General features: G+C 35.8%; 1 protein-coding gene across 4 annotated transcripts in view; it reads right to left on the reverse strand.

The window, feature by feature from the left end:
* Positions 1-3938: 3938 nt before the first annotated feature.
* slc22a15 (solute carrier family 22 member 15) overlaps positions 3939-19405 on the reverse strand; it is a 51370-nt gene continuing 35903 nt past the window's right edge. For 2 of the 4 annotated variants that reach the window (XM_051922837.1, XM_028795367.2), the window contains exons 9-12: positions 12341-12449; positions 10739-10811; positions 10473-10631; positions 3939-4666 (exon numbers count right to left, since the gene is read on the reverse strand). In XM_051922837.1, the coding sequence (XP_051778797.1) occupies positions 4610-4666; positions 10473-10631; positions 10739-10811; positions 12341-12449 (398 nt within the window). In that variant the 3' untranslated portion in view covers positions 3939-4609. Of the gene's footprint in view, positions 4667-8521; positions 8711-10472; positions 10632-10738; positions 10812-12340; positions 12450-19405 lie in introns of those variants that run through there. The other 2 variants (XM_028795370.2, XM_028795369.2) reach the window with 2 other exon arrangements.

A 19405-nucleotide genomic window follows, 5' to 3' on the forward strand; every position in this document is an offset into this window, starting at 1 on the left:
ACAAGACTCTGATTCCTGTATTCTTTGCCAGTGTGTGGGAGCCTGGTTACCACTATAGTGAAAAAAGGGTTCTACTTCCATTCACATGTACACAGGGTCATCAGTAGAAACCAAGTTGATATTATTGAATTTCTCATGCTTATGGCAAAATTCTTTATTCTGGATCAAGGAAAAATGAATCATCCAGTAACCAGAAGGGCAGGAGAGCAACAAAATACTGTATATAAATGCAGAACAGCACACTGACAGTCCAATAGTGAGGTAGTTTCAAGAGATGTGTTAGAAAGAATGGAAGGAGAGGGACTCAACCACCTCACAAAAGCCACAAGGGTTAAAACAGACAGAAATAGATAAAAAAAAGATCAAGTTAAGTGAGGAATGCACTGATGGGAAAATTTTTTTATATAAAATGATTCATAAAGCTGTTCAAATACAGGCCCAAAATAATACATGGTAGAAAATGTGATTGATAGACGGTCGAAGAATAAATAGAGAATAAACAGAGAAGTACTTACTTCCACTATACTTAGTATATATAAAAGAAATACCAAAGTTATCATGAACAGAGGTTCCTTTACATTTTTTTCTGAAGAAAATAATTTTTTTCAGTTCAAAAGAAAGCACCTCCATTATATTATTTAACATAAAGAAACATATGGCACTTTAACAATTCATATGGAAAGCCTTTCTCAAAAGAATAAAATTATTAATGATAGTAATTATAAATTACAACTCTATTTTTATTTTGAATAGGTAAGGCCAGTTTGTTGATCAGCTGCTATATGGTTGCTAGGAGCAGATCCTGGAAGTTGTGACCATGGCATCATCAGTGCGACAGTATACAGTAAATAGTCACCATTTTGAGCATAGCACTGCCCAACTTGGTGAGTCAAAAAACCCTTTATTCTATGTGTTTATTTCTGGCTTCAACTTCACTTGTTCTTAGATTTTGTTTCTGATTCTTCCTATGGTTTTGGTTAATATAAACTGTAGTATTAATAAAAACTTTCCAGGTTTACCTTTCACGTCAATTTCCTGGTCCTCATTCTGTCATTCTACACATTTCTGTAATGCCATAACAGGACTCATTTTTAGTCTGTGCAACTTGTTTTTGTGTGCATATTACATCAAAAATGAATAATCATTCTATGTTTCCTAGAATTAACAGTTTCAGACAAAGCCATGAAGTGATACTTATTATAACATTTTGCCGTATCTTTGTCAAACTGCCTGAACTCCTGTATAAACACAACATGGACTCAGTTATGCTACAGCATTGAAGGACATGTTCACTTGAATCCAAGGTCTTAAAGGGTGAAGATAAAAAAGAAGGATGTACTAGGGTACAACAATGGCACTGTAAGCCTTTCCCATAGGCAACAGTGGACATTTAAGATCACTTAAAGGGCAACCTTTCCAAATCCTACCCCAGACAATCTCTAGAATACTCAGTAGCACATAATCCTGTCTATAATGCAGCCTTCCTGCCACATATGCAAAACAAAGACTAAATAAGCTAGTCATGGAGCCACTCAGTTCATATTATAATCATTTAACACCTAAAATATGTAACAAATTTATCAAGGTGGAGGGTAGTAGGCCATTTCTTACTGTCTAAAAACCAAAGAAACATAAAAATAATATTTAAATATATAACAACTTAATTAACAGCTTTAAAAAGGCAAAGAAAAAAAATATTGGGAATTATCAATGACTTTCAAAATTGCTTTGGGTTGTCACGTTCTACATGTCTAGAAGCACGAGATTGAGATAGGCCAGATATGGAAGAAATGTTTGCATTCCCACTTTACATAGTTTTTTTCATCATGGGAGCCACTGCTGAACTAAAATCAGGAGAGTTCACACTTAAAACATCATTCAGAGATTCTTCTGCCATATTTTGTTCTGGTTCTTACAATAAACTGCAGGTGATCTACTGTGGAAAGCATACCCCTGGACACAGACAGACAGACACCAGAATGTCTAAAACATACTCCTTTATTTCTCCAGAGCACCACAATGCCCTCCTCCAACAACTCTCTTCCTTTCTTTCTCTTCTTCTGACCTCCACTCCCCTCCTCATAAGCACCGTCTCCTTCCTCCCAACTCTGGTTCGTGTACTGGAGGGAGGAGGCCCCTTTTATAATGACCCGGATGGGCTCCAGGTGCTCCACCTGATGACACTTCCTGGTGTGGCAGAAGTGTCAGGAGAGCACCTGGAAGCACTCCAGGTGCCCCTGGGATGTCTTCCAGCAGCACTTCCTGGTGTGGCGGAAGTGCTGCCATCCAGGGTTCCATAACCGTCCAGGCGCCCCCTGGTGGTGGCCACGTCCTCCCGTAGGGATGAGCGTCCCAGCTCCATTCCAGTGGCCCACAAGCAGACCCGGGCAGCTGCCCTCTCATGGCCCAGGGGAGGTATCGTCTCTCCAAGGGACCGTCCAGGCGTCCCGGCTGGGTAGGGTCCCCAGCCCGTCTGTGACACTATAATAATAATAATTCATTACATTTATATAGCGCTTTTCTCAGTACTCAAAGCGCTATCCACACAGGGAGGAACCGGGAAGCGATCCCACAATCTTCCACAGTCTCCTTACTGCAAAGCAGCAGCACTACCACTGCGCCACCTGTGAGGACAACTACATAGACATTTATCTTCTGTGCAAGTAAAATGAGCAAAGAGATTTGTCTCGCTGTATAATTGTTTTGAAAATTCTGAATATGATCCTTTACAATAAGGACTCTAAATCAATAAATATTTTTGGATACTGTCTGCCGATTGTTAGCAAAAGTAAAATTCCAGTACTGAATGAGCAGTGTAACTGGCAAATGAACATCCATGTTCCAAAACACTGGAACTTGAACATGAAAATTATTACCTTTCCATATTTCCATGTAATAATTCTCCATCCACACTGCAAGTCAATACATTCAAAGTAAATATTAGATCCAAAGTCATCCAATCCACCAGTCTGACTCCCAAATTTAAAATGACATTGCAAAGAATTTTGTCATTTTTTATTGAAAAAATTTTTTAAAAAATTACTTGCTGCTAAAAAATCAACAACATATTTTTTCTAGGCTTTATGGAATAGTTTGTATCATTATAGGAATGCATTATCATGCATCACTAGGGAGAAGTGTGCAGTTTGCAAGGAACATTGGTTTATTCTGCAGATTCTGGGTTAACCGTCACAGAATAAAGATACAGTAATTATTTTACATTAGTTGTCAAGTCAGAGTGAGCCTGAGTGTCCTAAACAAGCTTATGCTCCACTGCAACACTGACCAAAAAAGAAAGAAAACAAATCATGTATGGGTCACAGCTATGCATTTGCTGCACTGGACATTAATATTTAAAACAAACAACTCATTTGCTGATAATAGGCTTTTAATTCCACTTTTGAGATTATACATTAATATACTCCAAATAACCTTTGCAGGTCCAGTGTCTGTAAACATCTATGCCTCTATAAATCCAGACAATGAAATGCCTGACTTACAGTAATTCTTAAAAAAAAATTTTCTTAATGTAAAAAATATATAAATGTGCTGTATATAAAATACCTAAAATTATAAAATATAAACCCGTATACATTCCTTTTTAGTGTGTTTCAGACACAATCTATATTTGTAAACAACCATTTTTTAAATTAAATGCCATTGACTCCAGAATAAGATGAATAAAAGCTAACACTGAGAAGTATTTATAAACCTGGTGTGCATGTTTAGGCACTTAAAAAGAAAGCAGTACATTTTAAAGGCTAAAAATTGAAATGCTTAATTCCGATACATGCCAACTCACATTTTTTGGTTCAAATCATATATTAGCACTTAGACAAATATAATCATCAGGCCCAATAGTTTGTGTCAATAAAAGCCCTGTGTCATGTCTAGCATTCAAGTTAGGAATCCAGTCCAAAATTCATGTCAATATATTGTCTTTATCTATTTATTTATTTAATAGAAGCAGGCTTTGGACTAATGCCAAGTGTGGCGTAGTGGGTAACTTAAGGCTTTGGACTTTACACCCTAAGATTGTGAGTTTAAATCCTGTTACTGACATGGAGTGAACATAAGTAAGTTACTTTACCTCCCTGTGCTCCAACTGGAAAAACACTAAAAGAAATGTAACCAATTCCATCCCTCAAATGTTGTAAGGTGCCTTGGATAAAGGAATCAGCCAAGTAAGTAAATAATAATTCTGGAATCATGGCATAAAGTTTTCTTTTCACATATCACATTTTTTAAAAATACATTGTTTTTTTTTTTTTTTAGAATATTTGCTTTACCATACAACCAGTCAAAAAATAAAACAGTTAAGTACAGAAAATACATTTCAATATTTTTTCACATTTACACAAAAATGTCAGAAAAAAGATTTACACCTCAGAAAAACAGTTCCTATAAAAATAGTTTATTTATAAAATTAGATCATCTCATTAATATCACATGTAACTAGTAAATGCTTATGTATATACAGTTTTTATATTTATTAATGATGAAAATAAAAAAAAAAATCACTGAATATAATTAATCCTTAAGAAGCATTTATCATGCTTGCTGGAATGTTCTGAATATCGTTAACCACAAAGATAAAACAAACTGGCGTTCAGTGTATCCACTGTCTCCATGTCTCATCTTCTTTTGAGCAATTACTATCTTTGCCCTGTTAAACAATAAAATACATAAAAAAAGTTTGATTATCCATTAAGCACGTATTTTGATATTGCAAATTAACAAAAGATCTCCAAATTGTACTGATACTTTTGTTAAAAATATTACACTGTTTTGCAATTAAAACATAACAGGAAACATCAGTCGATAAACATAGAAAAACAAACAATAGCACTAAATATGCAGAATTATCATCAGTATAAAAATATCTAAATAATCAGGTATGAGAATACAATATTAAGCAAAAAAAACAGGCAGCAAACAGAAAATGCAAGTACAGTAACTTAGCTGCAGAATGGTCAGTATCCGTACAAAAGTGGTGAAAACAGACAAAAAGCTGCTTTCTACAGTACAATATAGTTTTAGTCACTGATTAGGTCAAGTTGTAAGAACTATTTGAGTCAGCTGCAGTGTGCCCTGTGCTGGTCTGGTCTTAGTACATATTTATGGTAACAAGACTAATTTTTGGGTTTAGGGCTCTTTCAGTGTGCCTCAGAGCTGCAGACTTGCAGTGGATCAAGACCAAGGATAACAGCAGTTGCTGTGGGCTTTTTGGAGATAGAGATGGGGAACAAAGTTGCGTACTTAGACCAATTTATGAGGTTTAACATACCTGTTATGGTAGGTAACATTACAAAATAAATTCCCAATTCATCAGACAGACGTTTGCAGACATGAAGAAGCACAAATATTCCATAAACTATATCAAGACTATATCTTTCATTATATTCGGAGTGGATACTTAATGAAATATATTTAACTCAATGCCACAGAAAAAAACAAGCAATGCGTGGAAATATTTATATTGCATAATATAAGAAATAGTGAAATATGGTTCAACATACATTTAACCATTATTAATCTTCAGTAAAAAGATGCAGAGTCAGGGTCTGTAATTAAAAAACCACTCAGCCACCAGAAAGTGTACATTGAAAGATGTTGCTAGTTTCCACCAGACTGTATTCCTTCCAGGTGTTGTGGATATATATTTGCTAGTCTTCTTCAGATCTGATATAAGATCTCTCACAGTATGTATTATATAGAACTTGTGCTCAACTGTGAAGTTTGCACTGCAATGAGACATTCTTTATGAATACTGTCTAGCCTCAGACTACATATTTTACAGTATATGCTTTGGGACTGTTGGATTAATTCAGTTATTAGGAAAACTGTGTGCATAATGAATGGCAAATATTAACCCTTCTTTTATAAACTTTGTAATTGAGATAATGAGTTATCATATTACCAGATTAAGAACCCCACAGGTTTTATTTATTTATTTACACTCTTATGAAAATCACATATAAAAATAAAACAAGCTGAGGAGTGGTCTCCCTCAGAGACTGAAGCCAATGGTTACTTGTACTTTAGATCAAAGGGGCAGTGATAAAATGTATGAGTAACCACATACGTGTATTATATGGAAAAGCGTGAAGTACCACTGAAACAGAAAAATGCTGGTGCTATTGAGTGAGGGCAAGATGTTAGAAATTTCATGACTGTAGCTGCAACATAGCTACTTTTAGAGCATAATCAACCGGTCAGTTGACAACAGCAGATGAAATCTGAAGTGATGCTGATCTTCAAGTCTTGAGTTAAGGCATGGTGGGATTAGTTCGGCAGTGGAGATATCTATATCCTAAAATCCTGTTGCAGCTACACAATAATACTGCCTTATGCTCAATACAGTAACATGCAAAATATAAATAAATGTGATCTTATCATTGCTATAGACTCTCCTAATATTATGTCACAATTAATCATTAGCATTTATATATTTACCTTAAGAAAGATAAAATAATACCTGTTGTATTGGGTGACGCATGCACATGCAAAGTGGAGGTGATAATTTGGTGGGTTGAATTTGGTAAAAAAAAACCTGCATTCCCTTTTTTTCTTTCGCATATGCCAGGGCACACACCAAGGTCATGTGATGGTAGATTATCGTCCACCCATGAGTTGCAGAGAGACAATTAAGCTTCCCATACAATTCTACTAATGTTTATCTTTCGTCATCATTAGCTTCCATTCAATTGACATATAGTTTATGGCTTTTTTAGAAACTCAACATGAATAACATTTACTGTTAATGACTTAAAAGTAATGACAGAGACACTCATTTCGATCTAATATACAGTAGCTTAATGAATGCAATTATTTTCATTAAGTTTACATGAAGATGTACTATTTACCTGTGCTTTGTCCCTTTAAATTGAGCAAACTTTGCAGCTGCAAATAGTCAATTGAGAGAAGACAAGACTTTAATTGCCGGAGCACCACTATTAACAGGCAATCAGGCGGCTAGGTTTCCAAACCAAGGAGAAACATAAAAGAACAACAAGACTAGCCGCATCACTACAACATCACTTAGACCTGAGGATCACTACTCAGTCCTGTCTCGATCCACAGCTAGTACAGTGCTATGACCCTTTATGTCTGCTAACACTGCACTATATGTTATGGTAGCGCTTGCTAAACAAAGCTAATTTCAGCATTAACGTCCCTTATTACGGAGTTACAGTTTGGCTGGTGGAATAACACAAGCCATTGCAGTAATAAGCAAATTTATCTGAAATTATTTACTGCTGTGCAACCAAGTCTTTATCACAAGAGGAATACTCTGACAGCCTGTTAAAAGAATAATAAGCAGTAACATTTTACCATCAACCAGCCTCTAAAAATTCATGCAGAATTAATTTTTATTTATTTTACTAGGTGCTTTTTCTGGCAGTACAGTAGTTAGTCTGGTTGCCTTATATAGTAGCTACAGAGTGTTGTTTCAAAAATTCTAGGCTTCACACTGTGTACAGAGTTTGCACACAATTCTAATTTAGGCAATGCTGACCTGAAGCTTCGATTATGCTCAGTATGAGTGCACTCTGCAATGGACGCCTTGCACTCAAATATACTCCAGTCTACCTTCAAACTTGTAGTGGAATAAGCAGCTTGGATTGTTATTCTTTATTTGGCATGATGTAAGAAAACAGCACACTTATTATGAGTATGTTTGGAACATATTGACTGTGACAGATGAAAATAGTTTAGTAGTACAGTACTTGTAAAAGCATAAACCTCATTAATTTGTTTTTTTTTCTATATTGAATTCTGTGTTTCTGCTGTTGAATCACATTAGTGCTTCAATAACTCCTATCCCCAAAATAAAACATACTGTCTCACAAATATTTCAAAATACAGTGTATATGTCGATTTTATTAACTATTCCATATTTTATGATCCTAAACAGAAGTCCAGCGTCTGTTAAATAAATACCTGTAAGTATACTATTTTCACGTTAATATAAATAAACACTTTTAAATTCTTATATTTCAATAAGAGAGCTAAAGGAACATACTGTACTGGGGGGCTCGAGCCTATCCCAGCAAGCACTGGGTGCAAGTCTGGAACAAATTTTGGACAGGGTCCCACTCCATCACAGGGTGAACACACAAAACACACACACACACACACACACACACAAGGGCCAATTTAGAGTCACCAATCCACCTAATCTGACATGGAAACTCAATGCAAGGGAGGACCCAGGATGCATACCCTGGTCTCCTTACCATGAGACAGGGGTGCTACCATTGCATCACCATGCTGCTCTTACTAATTTTTAAGATAATAACTTTATGAATAAATTGGATGATTAATAAACAGTATGTTACTCATAAATTATCTACTTTGTTTAGAAATATAAAATATTTTATGTCAAAGCAAACTACAAGAGTAGTACTTAACTGAAAGAAGAAAATTTAAATCACAGAATTAACTACAAGGTGATTTAGAATTTTCTGCTTGAATAAACTGGCATGGTTGGGTATATTCAATTTTAGCCAATAGTCACCTTCCATAAATGCTTAATTAGTTGTCCACATCTTCATTCTTGACCTTAATAGTCTCCAGTCAACTTCACCTGTAACTCAGACTATAATAACATTTTAATATATTAAAATTTTACAATTGACAAAATGTATTTAAGTTAAAATAAGGTGTCTTCTAAATTCTGCAAATGTTGCCTATAGAGATTGCCCACCTATAAAACAAATGAAAATAAAAACTATACTCAATACAAGCATTGTAGGTAAAATGTGATGTGAAAATATCATATACTTGATGTCTTTCTTTTCATTCATGTTTTCCTAAGAAAACTAATGCTTAAACATACCAGTAGTATCAATACAATACGTATTACAAATTGTCCCACTTTGCTGCTCACATACAGTGGATTCAGAAAGTAGGTATACAGCCCTTTTCACTTTCTGCACACTTTATTCTGTTGTAGATTTCATTTTAGATTGATGTATTTGCCGTTTTTTCCCATCAATCTGTACTCAATAACCCATAATGATAGAATGTGAAAATGTATTTTCAAAGAGGTTTGCAAATGTATTAAACATTAAAAACTGAAATATCTAATTCATATAAACATTCAGACCCTTCAGGTGCATCCAGATTGCTTTAATTACCCCTGAGATTTGAACTGGAGTCCACCTGTAGCAAACACACACCTGTGTGTACATAATGTCCAACAATTCACACTGCAAGTCAAGACAAAAACCAAGCCATGAAGTTCAAGGAACTCTCTGCAATCCTCTGTGATCAAATTGTAGTAAGGCAAAATCAGGGAAAGGATATATCACCATTTCTAAAGCTTTGTGTTCCCAGGGCAACATTATTGGTCTCAATAATTGTGAGATGGAAGACGCTTAGAAGCAAGTTGAATGTCCAGTCAAATTATGTTACTGGGCTAGAAGTGCCTTGATTAGGGAGGTGTCCAAGAACCCAACGGTCCCTTTAACAGAGCTTCAGAAGTCATCTGCTGACATGGGAGAACCTGTTGAAAGGATGACCATCTCTGCAGAACTTCATCAATGAGATGTTTATGGTAGGGTCTGAGTGAGTGGACACAAGTAATTCTTGAGTTAAAGATTTTTATTGTTTATTTGACTCACAGCACAAGGTAACTTTTTCCATTTTGTTATTATGGATTATGAAGTGTAGATTGATGGGAAAAAAGGTAAATTTATCAATTTAAAGTTAAATCTATAACACAAAGTATTTAAAAGGTGAAGAGGTCTGAATAATTTCTACATCCACTGTGTCAATGTCATTATCAGACTAAAACATTACTAAATATAGTAAAGATTGAATACTGCAGCGAACACAGCTTATATTGATGGCATAAAAAAAAAAATCAAGAAATCATTTTTAGATGATGACTTATAGGCCGAAATAAACAAAACAACACAGTTTGGGTTGCCCTATGCTAGTTGGAGCTATTACACTGCATATTATTCTTGCAAATTATTAAATATAATGCAAGAGCATTCAATTGTATGACTCACTATTGAATATTTCTAGAAAAAGTATGTATGTACTTAAATGTATATGCATATAAAAATTAAGGTGAAGAGATGCATGTTTTTAGGAGTCATCCTCATTATGATGATATGTAAAGTTGAGGTCCTGCTTCTCTGTGGTCATAAAAGATCCCTGAGCATCCTTCAAAGAGTAGGTGTTTCCCAAGTCCTGGCTAAATTGCCCACCACAGCCAAGTCATTGTGGCCCCCTAATCTTTCCCTGTCTCTAATTGGCTACTGTCTCTCAGTTTTTCATCAACTAATGTGTGGTGAGCATACTGGCGCAAGGCTGATGCTGCACATTGGTGGTGGTTGAAGTGGCTGCCTGTTTACTTTGCAAAAACACTTTATTAAATAGTGACAAAAGTGCTATATAAATGTAAATAATTATTACTATTATTAGCCAATATTTTCATTTAATAGATTTACAGTTACCTCTTTTCCCTCTAGTGGCTGACAAGTTAGAGGCTCCACCTCAGAAACGGTTTCTGTAATTGGTTTGTTAAGTGTTTCAGGGAGAAATAAATCAAGAAAGCCAGCCGAGATTCCAGCAAGACCAAACACTATGAAAGGCATGGTGTCATGAAGAACTTTCTAACATAAAATGTAAAACAATATAGAAAAAGGTGGTTAAATAGGCGGATTTTGTTTCTAGGGATCAAGACAATTAAATGAGAGAAAAATACTTTTAAGAAACCAACCAGTGAAGGAACAAATGGTGCTAGAATTCCACCAAACCTGCAAGACATTGAACAAACTCCTAGTCCAGCATTCCTATAACAAATAACAAAAAATACAGTTATTTCTAATCAAATATACTGATGGAAAGAAGCATACTTTAAATAATAGTGCTTGTAATAAAAATGGCTGATACTGTATTGTATGAAAAAAGAAATTAAACACAGGAAGTTGTTCATTATGTTTAGAGTGTTTATTATTGTATTAATAAGCAACCATGTCAAGCCAGAGTGTCATCTTCAAAATAACCAGTGCGATCAATCACTTTGAAATAAGATACACTCTTTCACTTTTTAGTATGCAGCAACTATTGTCAATGTTTTCTGCTCTTCCTACTAACCAATAACCCTTCAGACCTTTTCTGTCTTCATTTTCCATGTACAGAATACATTTTAAGCTATCACTTTACCTGGCATTTTACATTTTTTATTTGCACTTTTTTATTGAAGACAGAACTTTTGACCAGTGAATGAGGGGGAAAGGTGGGTCTTCAATTTAAAAGCGAGATCCTTTGTGAACTGACTTCCTGTTTGTGGACAATGTTCATTTTCCGGAGGTATAGGCAGGCCATGGTGTTTCATATGGCACTCCTAATTAGTAATAGCAGTATAACAGGATGATTTAAAATAAGATTTGAATAAAAGCCTATTGAAGCTGACAACTTATTATGAAAGATAAATGGTTCAAAACTAGGAACAGAAAGTAGTCTACATGTGGCAATTCTTAAAGTTATAGTGGATCAAACACAAATAATTACGTTTAAAAATGTTTTCAACATGCACATAACATTGTTTGTGCCTTAAACTGTTCCATTTCAGAAGCAGTGATATTTTACCTTGTCTTTTTTAGACTATATTACTACTGTACATAATTACAAAAATCACCTATAAACCCCCAATTGTACAAATGCTGCCACAAGTTCTGAATTATTTCAAAAGCTATAACTGCTTAGTCTTCACAACTTAATGCCCTAAAGTTGCTTTCTGCCCATCTCTGTATCCAAAAAGTGCAAATTCTGCTTGTTCTTTATGCCCAACTTTCTTTTGTAGGCCACAAAGTTAAAATCTGGCACATAGCTTTTTGATATATAATTCAGTCTATAAACTAAGAATAGTGATTAGAATATAAAATTATTATTATTAATGATTAAGCTCTAAGATTGAATATGAAAAGCAAAATACGTAATGCAATGTTTTTCTTCCAGGTCCTCTTTTAAATTTTTATGTATATCGCTTAGATAGTTTAGTACAATTAAATGAACTCGGTTAGCCTGGACTGAAGAAGATAATCTCTGCACAAGAAAAGCAACAGACAACTGACTTTAACTACAAAATTGGAAGTAAACTGTAAAGAAATGGTAACAATTACATTTTTAATAAAATTCTGAAACTGAAGTTTTTAATGTTATATGGAAGACAAAGAGCTGGATTTCGAAATTATTAACCAAAAGACAACCATATAAAGTTGGCAATTAGTACAGGTAAGAAAAATTAAAAAATTATCAACAAAGATATTAACACTGTTCATAAAATAAACCAAAATATAATTAATGATTGCTGGAGTACCTTATAACTGTAGGATAAATCTCAGAAGTGTAGATATATATAACATTGAATGCAGCACTAATGGCTAATTTTCCAAGCAATGCTAAAGCAGTAACATTTAACCAAGAACCTAAAAATCAAAAATAAAGGAAGACGTTAAGCATATCTCATATTGTTTTAAGTAGTAACAATAACTTAACTTTTTCATTTTAATATTGCTTATACACCTTTCCAGCAATACAAATGCAAAACTTTTCATACACTAATGTTAATAAATGAGCATGTATGGTGAAGTTGTAGCTTAAACATACGTATAAATCTGTTAAAATTATTGGTGACCATCTACCTCATTGAAGTTCATGTTAAGGATTGTCTTGTAATAAAAACTTAATATATCACATTATTTAAAACAACAGAAAAGGATTATTAAATAAATATTACATAAGATGTAAACTACAATAATAGATTTTTTATTGTATGTAACCAGACAAATGATATTATGCATTGACACCTGATGGGTCCGATTCTACTGTAACTAGGGGGCTCCGCCCCCTGCTCGCTTCGCTCGCCAACCCCTGGCGTTGGGACATGAGAAAGAGTCAGATGTATGAATTAGATATAGAATAGTGTGCAGCTTTGGATGATGCCCATAGAAATAACAAATAGAGTGTTTGTCATATATTAATGTTTTATTGGAATATTTCTTTGTATACAACATTAGCAGTAAAGATGGCGTCTTGTCCTTGAATGAGTCTTCCTTGGCATGGATTATTTATAATTTTAACTTTAACGTCAGATGAACGGCGAACACGTGAGAAGGCAACATAAAGTTGTCCATGTCCAAAAACGGGTTCAGAGAGGTTGATGCCAACCTTGTCCATGGTTTGTCCTTGTGATTTGTTGATGGTCATGGCAAATGCAGGTTTAATGGGGAACTGTCGGCGTTTCAATGTAAAAGGTAATTCTAGCTCAGAACTTGTAAGGTCAATTCTAGGAATGAGAACAGTATTGTTAGCATGTGATCCTGTAAGAAATGTCGCTTGAATAACATTGCGTGTCATTGTGTTGACGACTAACCGTGTGCCATTGTATAAACCCTTTTTTGTGTTAAGGTTTCTTAATAGCATGTTTATTGTTCCGTTTTTAAGGGCAAGGTCGTGTTGTGGTAATCCGGCAGGGTTAATAGTGTTCAAATATTCTAAGGGGAAATTTATATGTTCATTGTCGTCATCAGAGTCAACTTTGTCTGAGCTTAGAAAGATCTGTGTCTCTCCAGGAAGTAATGAAATGACTTGGTTATTAATGAGATTAACATTAATATTTTTTGGACATAATATAGTGCGTTGTGTTAACAGGGGTATTTGGTCTAATGTGATTGCTGTTCCAAATATCTCTTTTACTAAGTCGTCTGAGATAAAGGATTGTGGAATGGAAATAATATCTGGGTGAAGTCCATCTGTATTTGTGAGTGTACATTTCCCAGTTGTATTAGCCAACTGTTATATTCTGGATCTGGACATCGCATGTTTTGTACCAACTGTATTGTTTTAAAGCAATGCCAATTGTCTGCGTATTTTAAGGTGGACTGAACAATAGCTGAGCGCATGGCATGTGGAACAATAGCTAAGCATTGTCTAAAATCTCCTCCTAATAAAAGAACTTTTCCTCCAAAGGGAATATTATTATTCATGAACGTTTGTAGAAGTTTATCAATGGTGTTGAGTAAGTGACTGGATGCCATTGTACATTCATCAATAATTATCAGTTTTGCAAGACGGATGTCTCGGGCATTGCTACTGTGAATGTTCATAGTGGATACTGATGTCTCTGTGATTGGGACCGGTATTTTGAATATTGAGTGACATGTACGACCATTTATTAACAGATTTGCTGCCACTCCGGAGGATCGCAGTCACTGTTAATATGTTTCCTTTTCTGCAGTTGAACGGTTAATAGTGCTTTATTGTAAGGAGATCCACCTATGCTGACACCTATGCTGTCTAGTGTGAAGGTGTTGACGTTCACTTTAGAATATGTGGCTTTGGGTGTCACTTCTTATGGATGTGTGTGTGTGTGGGGGGGGGGGGGGGGGGGGATTGTTGTTGCGCGGGCGTCTTCTTTCTTTTTGTGTTCCTGTGTCTTGTTTGAATCCCCCTCTTTGTGTGTGTCCCGTCCGTTGCTTGTAGGGTCTGTGGGGTGGGCTTCGCTCGCCAACCCCTGGTGTTGGGAATGACAAAGAGCGTGATGTATGAATGAGATATAGAATAGTGTGACGGTGTAGATGATGCAAATAGAAATCAAACAATAAAGTGTGTGGCACAGTGTAATGGTTTATTTGAAAATTTCTTTGTACACGCCGTTTAAGTGTAAAAGGTAATTCCAGCTCAGAACTTGTAAGGTCATTTAAGATGGTTATTGTTGTGATCAGAGTCAAGTTTGTCAGAGCTTAGAAAGAGTTGTGTCTCTCCAGGAAGTAATGGAATGACTTGGGTATTTATGTTTTCCACATTAATATTTTTTGGACATAATATAGTGCGTTGTGTTAAAAGGGGCATTTTGTCTAATGAGATTGCTGTTCCAAATGTCTCTGTAACTAAGTCGTTGCAGATAAAGGCTTGAGGAATTGTAATAATATGTGGGTGAAGTCCATCTGTATTGGTGAGTGTACCATCTCTCAGTTGTAATAAGCAATTGTTATGATCTGGTTCTGGACATCGTATCTTTTTTACTAACTGTATCTTTTGAAAGTAATGCCAATTGTCTGCGTATTTTAAGGTGCACTGAACAATAGCTGAGTGCATGGCATCTGGAAGAATAGCTAATCACTGTCTAAAATCTCCTCCTCATAAAAGTACCTTTCCTCCAAATCGAATATTATTATTCATAAACGTTTGTAGAAGTTTATGAATGGTGTTGAGTAAGTGACTGGATGCCATTGAACATTCATCAATAAACAACATTTTTTCAAGACGGATGTCACGTGCAGTGCCACCGTTAATGTTCATAGTGGATACCGATTTGTAGGATCTAATGCAGTTGGTAAAGATTTAACTTTCAGGTACATCGTCAGTTATAAGCTTCTGTAGATATTCAGTATATGAATGTAAAGAAGGCAGTCTAATTTGACCCTTTTGACAACAACGTGTAAATGTATAACTTGTATTGCCAGTTGTTTCTTCAGGGAAGTGAACTGAATGACAATGATTGCAAATGACATTCATTAATCCGAATGAATTTTCCTGGTGTATGTTTTCCTTGTGCCGTTTGAGAGGCGCGTTGTTGCATGTGTAGTATTTGGGACGTGTTGTTTTGGAGCTGTAATCGATTTGCCTGTGCTGTGTGAGAAGCCCGTTGTAGCCTTCGCTGCCATTAACGTATGTCTGAGACGGGAGGTGTTTCGTTTTGAATCCGTGCCTGTAGCGATGCAACACTTTGATTGATAGTTTGCGTAATGTGGATCTAGGATGTAGATTTGTGCATATTTGCGTTGTTGATTTGTTTCAGGGTGCACTGTTCCAATGCGATGCAGTATTTGTGCACATATGTGAAAGCAGTATGGTCCGTTGCCTTTTGGTGGCCTGATATTTACTCCGGTATATGCAAAAGCAAATGAACTATTGTAGGATCTAATGCAGTTCATAAAGTTTTTACTTTTAGGTACATCGTTAGTTAGAAGCTTTAGTTGAGCTTTGCGTTTTTGGAGTCGAGACATTTTTCTTATGGATGTGTGGGGGGGGGGGGGGGGGGGGGGGGATCGTTGTTGCGCGAGCGTTTTGTTTCTTTTTGTGTTCCTGTGTCTTGTTTGAATCCCCCTCTTTGTGTGTGTCCCGTCCCTTGCTTGTAGGGTCTGTGGGGTGGTTTTGTGTTCTTTTTTTTGGTCTTCCATGGGCTTGTTGAATCCCCCTCTTGGTGGTTGTCCCGTCCCGTGCCTGTAGGGTGGCGGGGGGTATGGTCGTGCCTTGCTATTGTGCGCTCGTCTGTTCTTTTTTTTTTTGGTGTGTTTAGTTTCGTGTGCAATGTGTTTCGTGCTTTCCCCTCGTTTGAGTACTCTTTAATGTTTTTTTTCCTTATTCTGGTGCTTGTTGAGCCTCATTTTTGTGACTCCTTTCTGTATGTGCTCACTCCTGTTTTCTGTGCTCTTGTCGGACTCTTTTTGCGCCTGCGTCTCTCGCGGACCCTCATCCGCCTCTCTCGCCCTCTTTTGTCCGCCTTTCTCGGGTCCTCAGCCGACTCTCGCGGACTGTTTGTTGCGCCGGCGCAGTACGTCTTTTTGCAGCTACGGCCCATGGCCGGATGTGCCTGCGTCCATCATCCGGTTTAGCATTCTCGGTTAGTAATATGGATAAGGCAGCAACTTTAGGCACTGAAAAAAATGACAAGCAAGATTTGACTTTTTAGTGTTTTATTAGATAAAAAATACAATATGTAACCAATGGATACAGGCATGCTTTTCATTGTATAATTAGCATGCCCTTCACTACAAGGATGCCTTCTTTTAGCCACACTAATTCCAGTCACATGCTGTATGTGACATATTCATATGAACAGCAGTTAAGGAACTTAAAGGGTGGATAATTTAGATGTGGCTTTACACTTTAAGCTATTTGGATATTTACCAACCTTTGACAGCAAAGTTCCCCTAAAAATAATAACCTGTTAGCTTTTTCATGTTTAATTTGGCAAACATGATTTAGCAAGAAAACTTTTTGCAAGCCAAATGCACGTATGAGCTGACAATATCTTTTAATACCTAATGTTAATTATTTAAGTGATTTATTAGTGGAGGTATTATTGCTACAGACATTTGCATGGCCACAAGAGAAAAATATAAGAAAACTGACAAATTACTTAAAGGCTTTCTGTAGTGATGAAATCTCATTGTAAATGTCATTTATTTGTTAAGAAATGTTGTAATGGCAGCATTTCATTCCCCCTAGAATAACTTGTAATTTCTAGTTCAGCTCATGTCTTCATAATATTATGAGATGAGATTTACCGGTAAATGGATACAAGGTGTTAATTTCACCTACACGACTAAATAATATGTTCTGTGTATGTACAGTTCTTTTTTTCCTGTAGAATTCCATTTCTGACTTCATCTAACTCAGAAAAAAGTTCCATGCCATTTTCTGTACTTAATCTAGTTCTGTTTCTCCTGCACACTGTGCCCTGGATCTTTGCTTCTTGCAGTTTTACAACAGTGTTTTAACAATCTTAATAACATATATATGCATTTGCCCTTTTCTTCATAATATAGTATAACAGAATAGTAAAATAAAAATAATGTAAAATAAGGTTGAATATCCAAGAACTCTTTTAAAAGCTTACTCTTTGTATTTTATTATTTATTTCACTAATTTGTACAAACTAGCCTGGGTTTCCCTGATTATATTCTTTATGTAATGCAACATTTCCCTCTACTTGTTTGGAATGTTCCTATTATGTAGTAATATTTTTTTCAAAATGCATGGGTAAATGTGGTTCAGTTAAGGTATACAGTATGATTCATTATGTAAATCCTAGTTGTACTTACATTTTCTAAAACATTCAGATTGCTTAGTACATATTTTCTTGTGTTGCCACTGTTATGTTAATAAAAGGTAGAAATTTCCAAAAAAAGTATGAATTTAGGTTATCCGCTATCCTCTTTAGCTTATCTTTTGCATCATTAGCAACATTCTTCTCTAACTGCTTTTTGGCACATCTAATTCCTTTTTGATTTTGTGGTTTAATAAAGTAGATAGGCTGGAATATGTGAGTAGTGCTCGACGAAATGCTGAAGGGCACAATATTATTAATAGTAGTTGAATTAAGGATATCTGGAGGAAAGAACAAGGAGAAGTTGATGATTGATGAACAGGATAATGATATTTTTTGTGAAAAATTAAAAGGACTGGGTTTTCATATGAGGAGGCTGCAAAAAAAGCAGGAAGGTAGGTGAAGTAACTGGCCCAACTGGAGTAGTGCTGCAAATGTTGAAGGTAGCGAAATGTCCTGGAGTTGGATGGTTAACATGATTGTGTTGGATGGGAGAATTACTGCAGATTCCAAAGGGAATTGGCTTATTTCAGTTTGCAAAGATGATAAACTGGAATGTGGTTCATATCAAGGAATCAAGGTTTAGAAGTATGTAATGAAGGTGGCTGAAAATGTGCTAAACAAAAGAATCGGGGATGAGGCAAAAGTTAGCAAAATGCGGTTTGGTTTTATGCCTAGGAAAGAAACAACAGATGCAGTCTTGGTCATCAGACAAAGTAGAAAAAGCATCCGGCAAAGGAAAAGAAGATGCATTGTATATTTATATTTCTGGAGATGCCACGTTGCAGGTGCCACAAGAGGAGGTGAATTGGGCAATGAGAAACTTAGGTGTGGTCAAATTCTTAGTATCTGTGTTGATGTCAATGCGTAAGAAAGCATTAACAATGATCAGAACAGCAAACTGGGATAGTGAAAGTTTTCAGATGATGTTGGAGCTGCACAAGCAATCTATTCCGTGTTACTTGATTTTTGTGATAGTGATGGAAGAAGTGCAAGAACACCAACCATGGAACCTGTTGTATGCTGATGATGTTGTACTGATAGCAAAAAGGGAAGAAGCAGTGAAGGAGAATATACTGAAATAGAAAGTTAATTTGAAAACAAAAAGCTATAAGGCAAATAAGGTAAAAAAAAAAAAAAAAAGTTAATGTTTGGATGTTTAGGGGCCGGAGGCATGGAAGAGGTTTGTGGAATGCCATAAGGCCTGTATGGTATTGTAAAAACTTGATTCACACATGGGTTGCTGGACAGGGGTCATAAAAGATGTCACAGTGTGAATGTGTAGTTTCAAGACACTTGTGTGAGAATGGTGAACAACAGTGATGTGGTCAATATAAATTTACATATCAGCAATAAAATAACTGAAAAAAGTAGAGATGTTTGAATATTAAGTTGAGAGATTCAGTACAAACTGTGGAGTGAACATAACATTAATAGCTAGGTGTAGTACTGAGAAGAAAAGTATTAAGGTGATTTAGGAGGCAAAGAGAAAGGCATAGTATGATTAGGAAAGAACACATTACTGGAAATGGTATTAGATGATCTGAA

This window comes from Erpetoichthys calabaricus, chromosome 2 (assembly GCF_900747795.2).
Source record: "Erpetoichthys calabaricus chromosome 2, fErpCal1.3, whole genome shotgun sequence".
Taxonomy (NCBI): domain Eukaryota; kingdom Metazoa; phylum Chordata; class Cladistia; order Polypteriformes; family Polypteridae; genus Erpetoichthys; species Erpetoichthys calabaricus.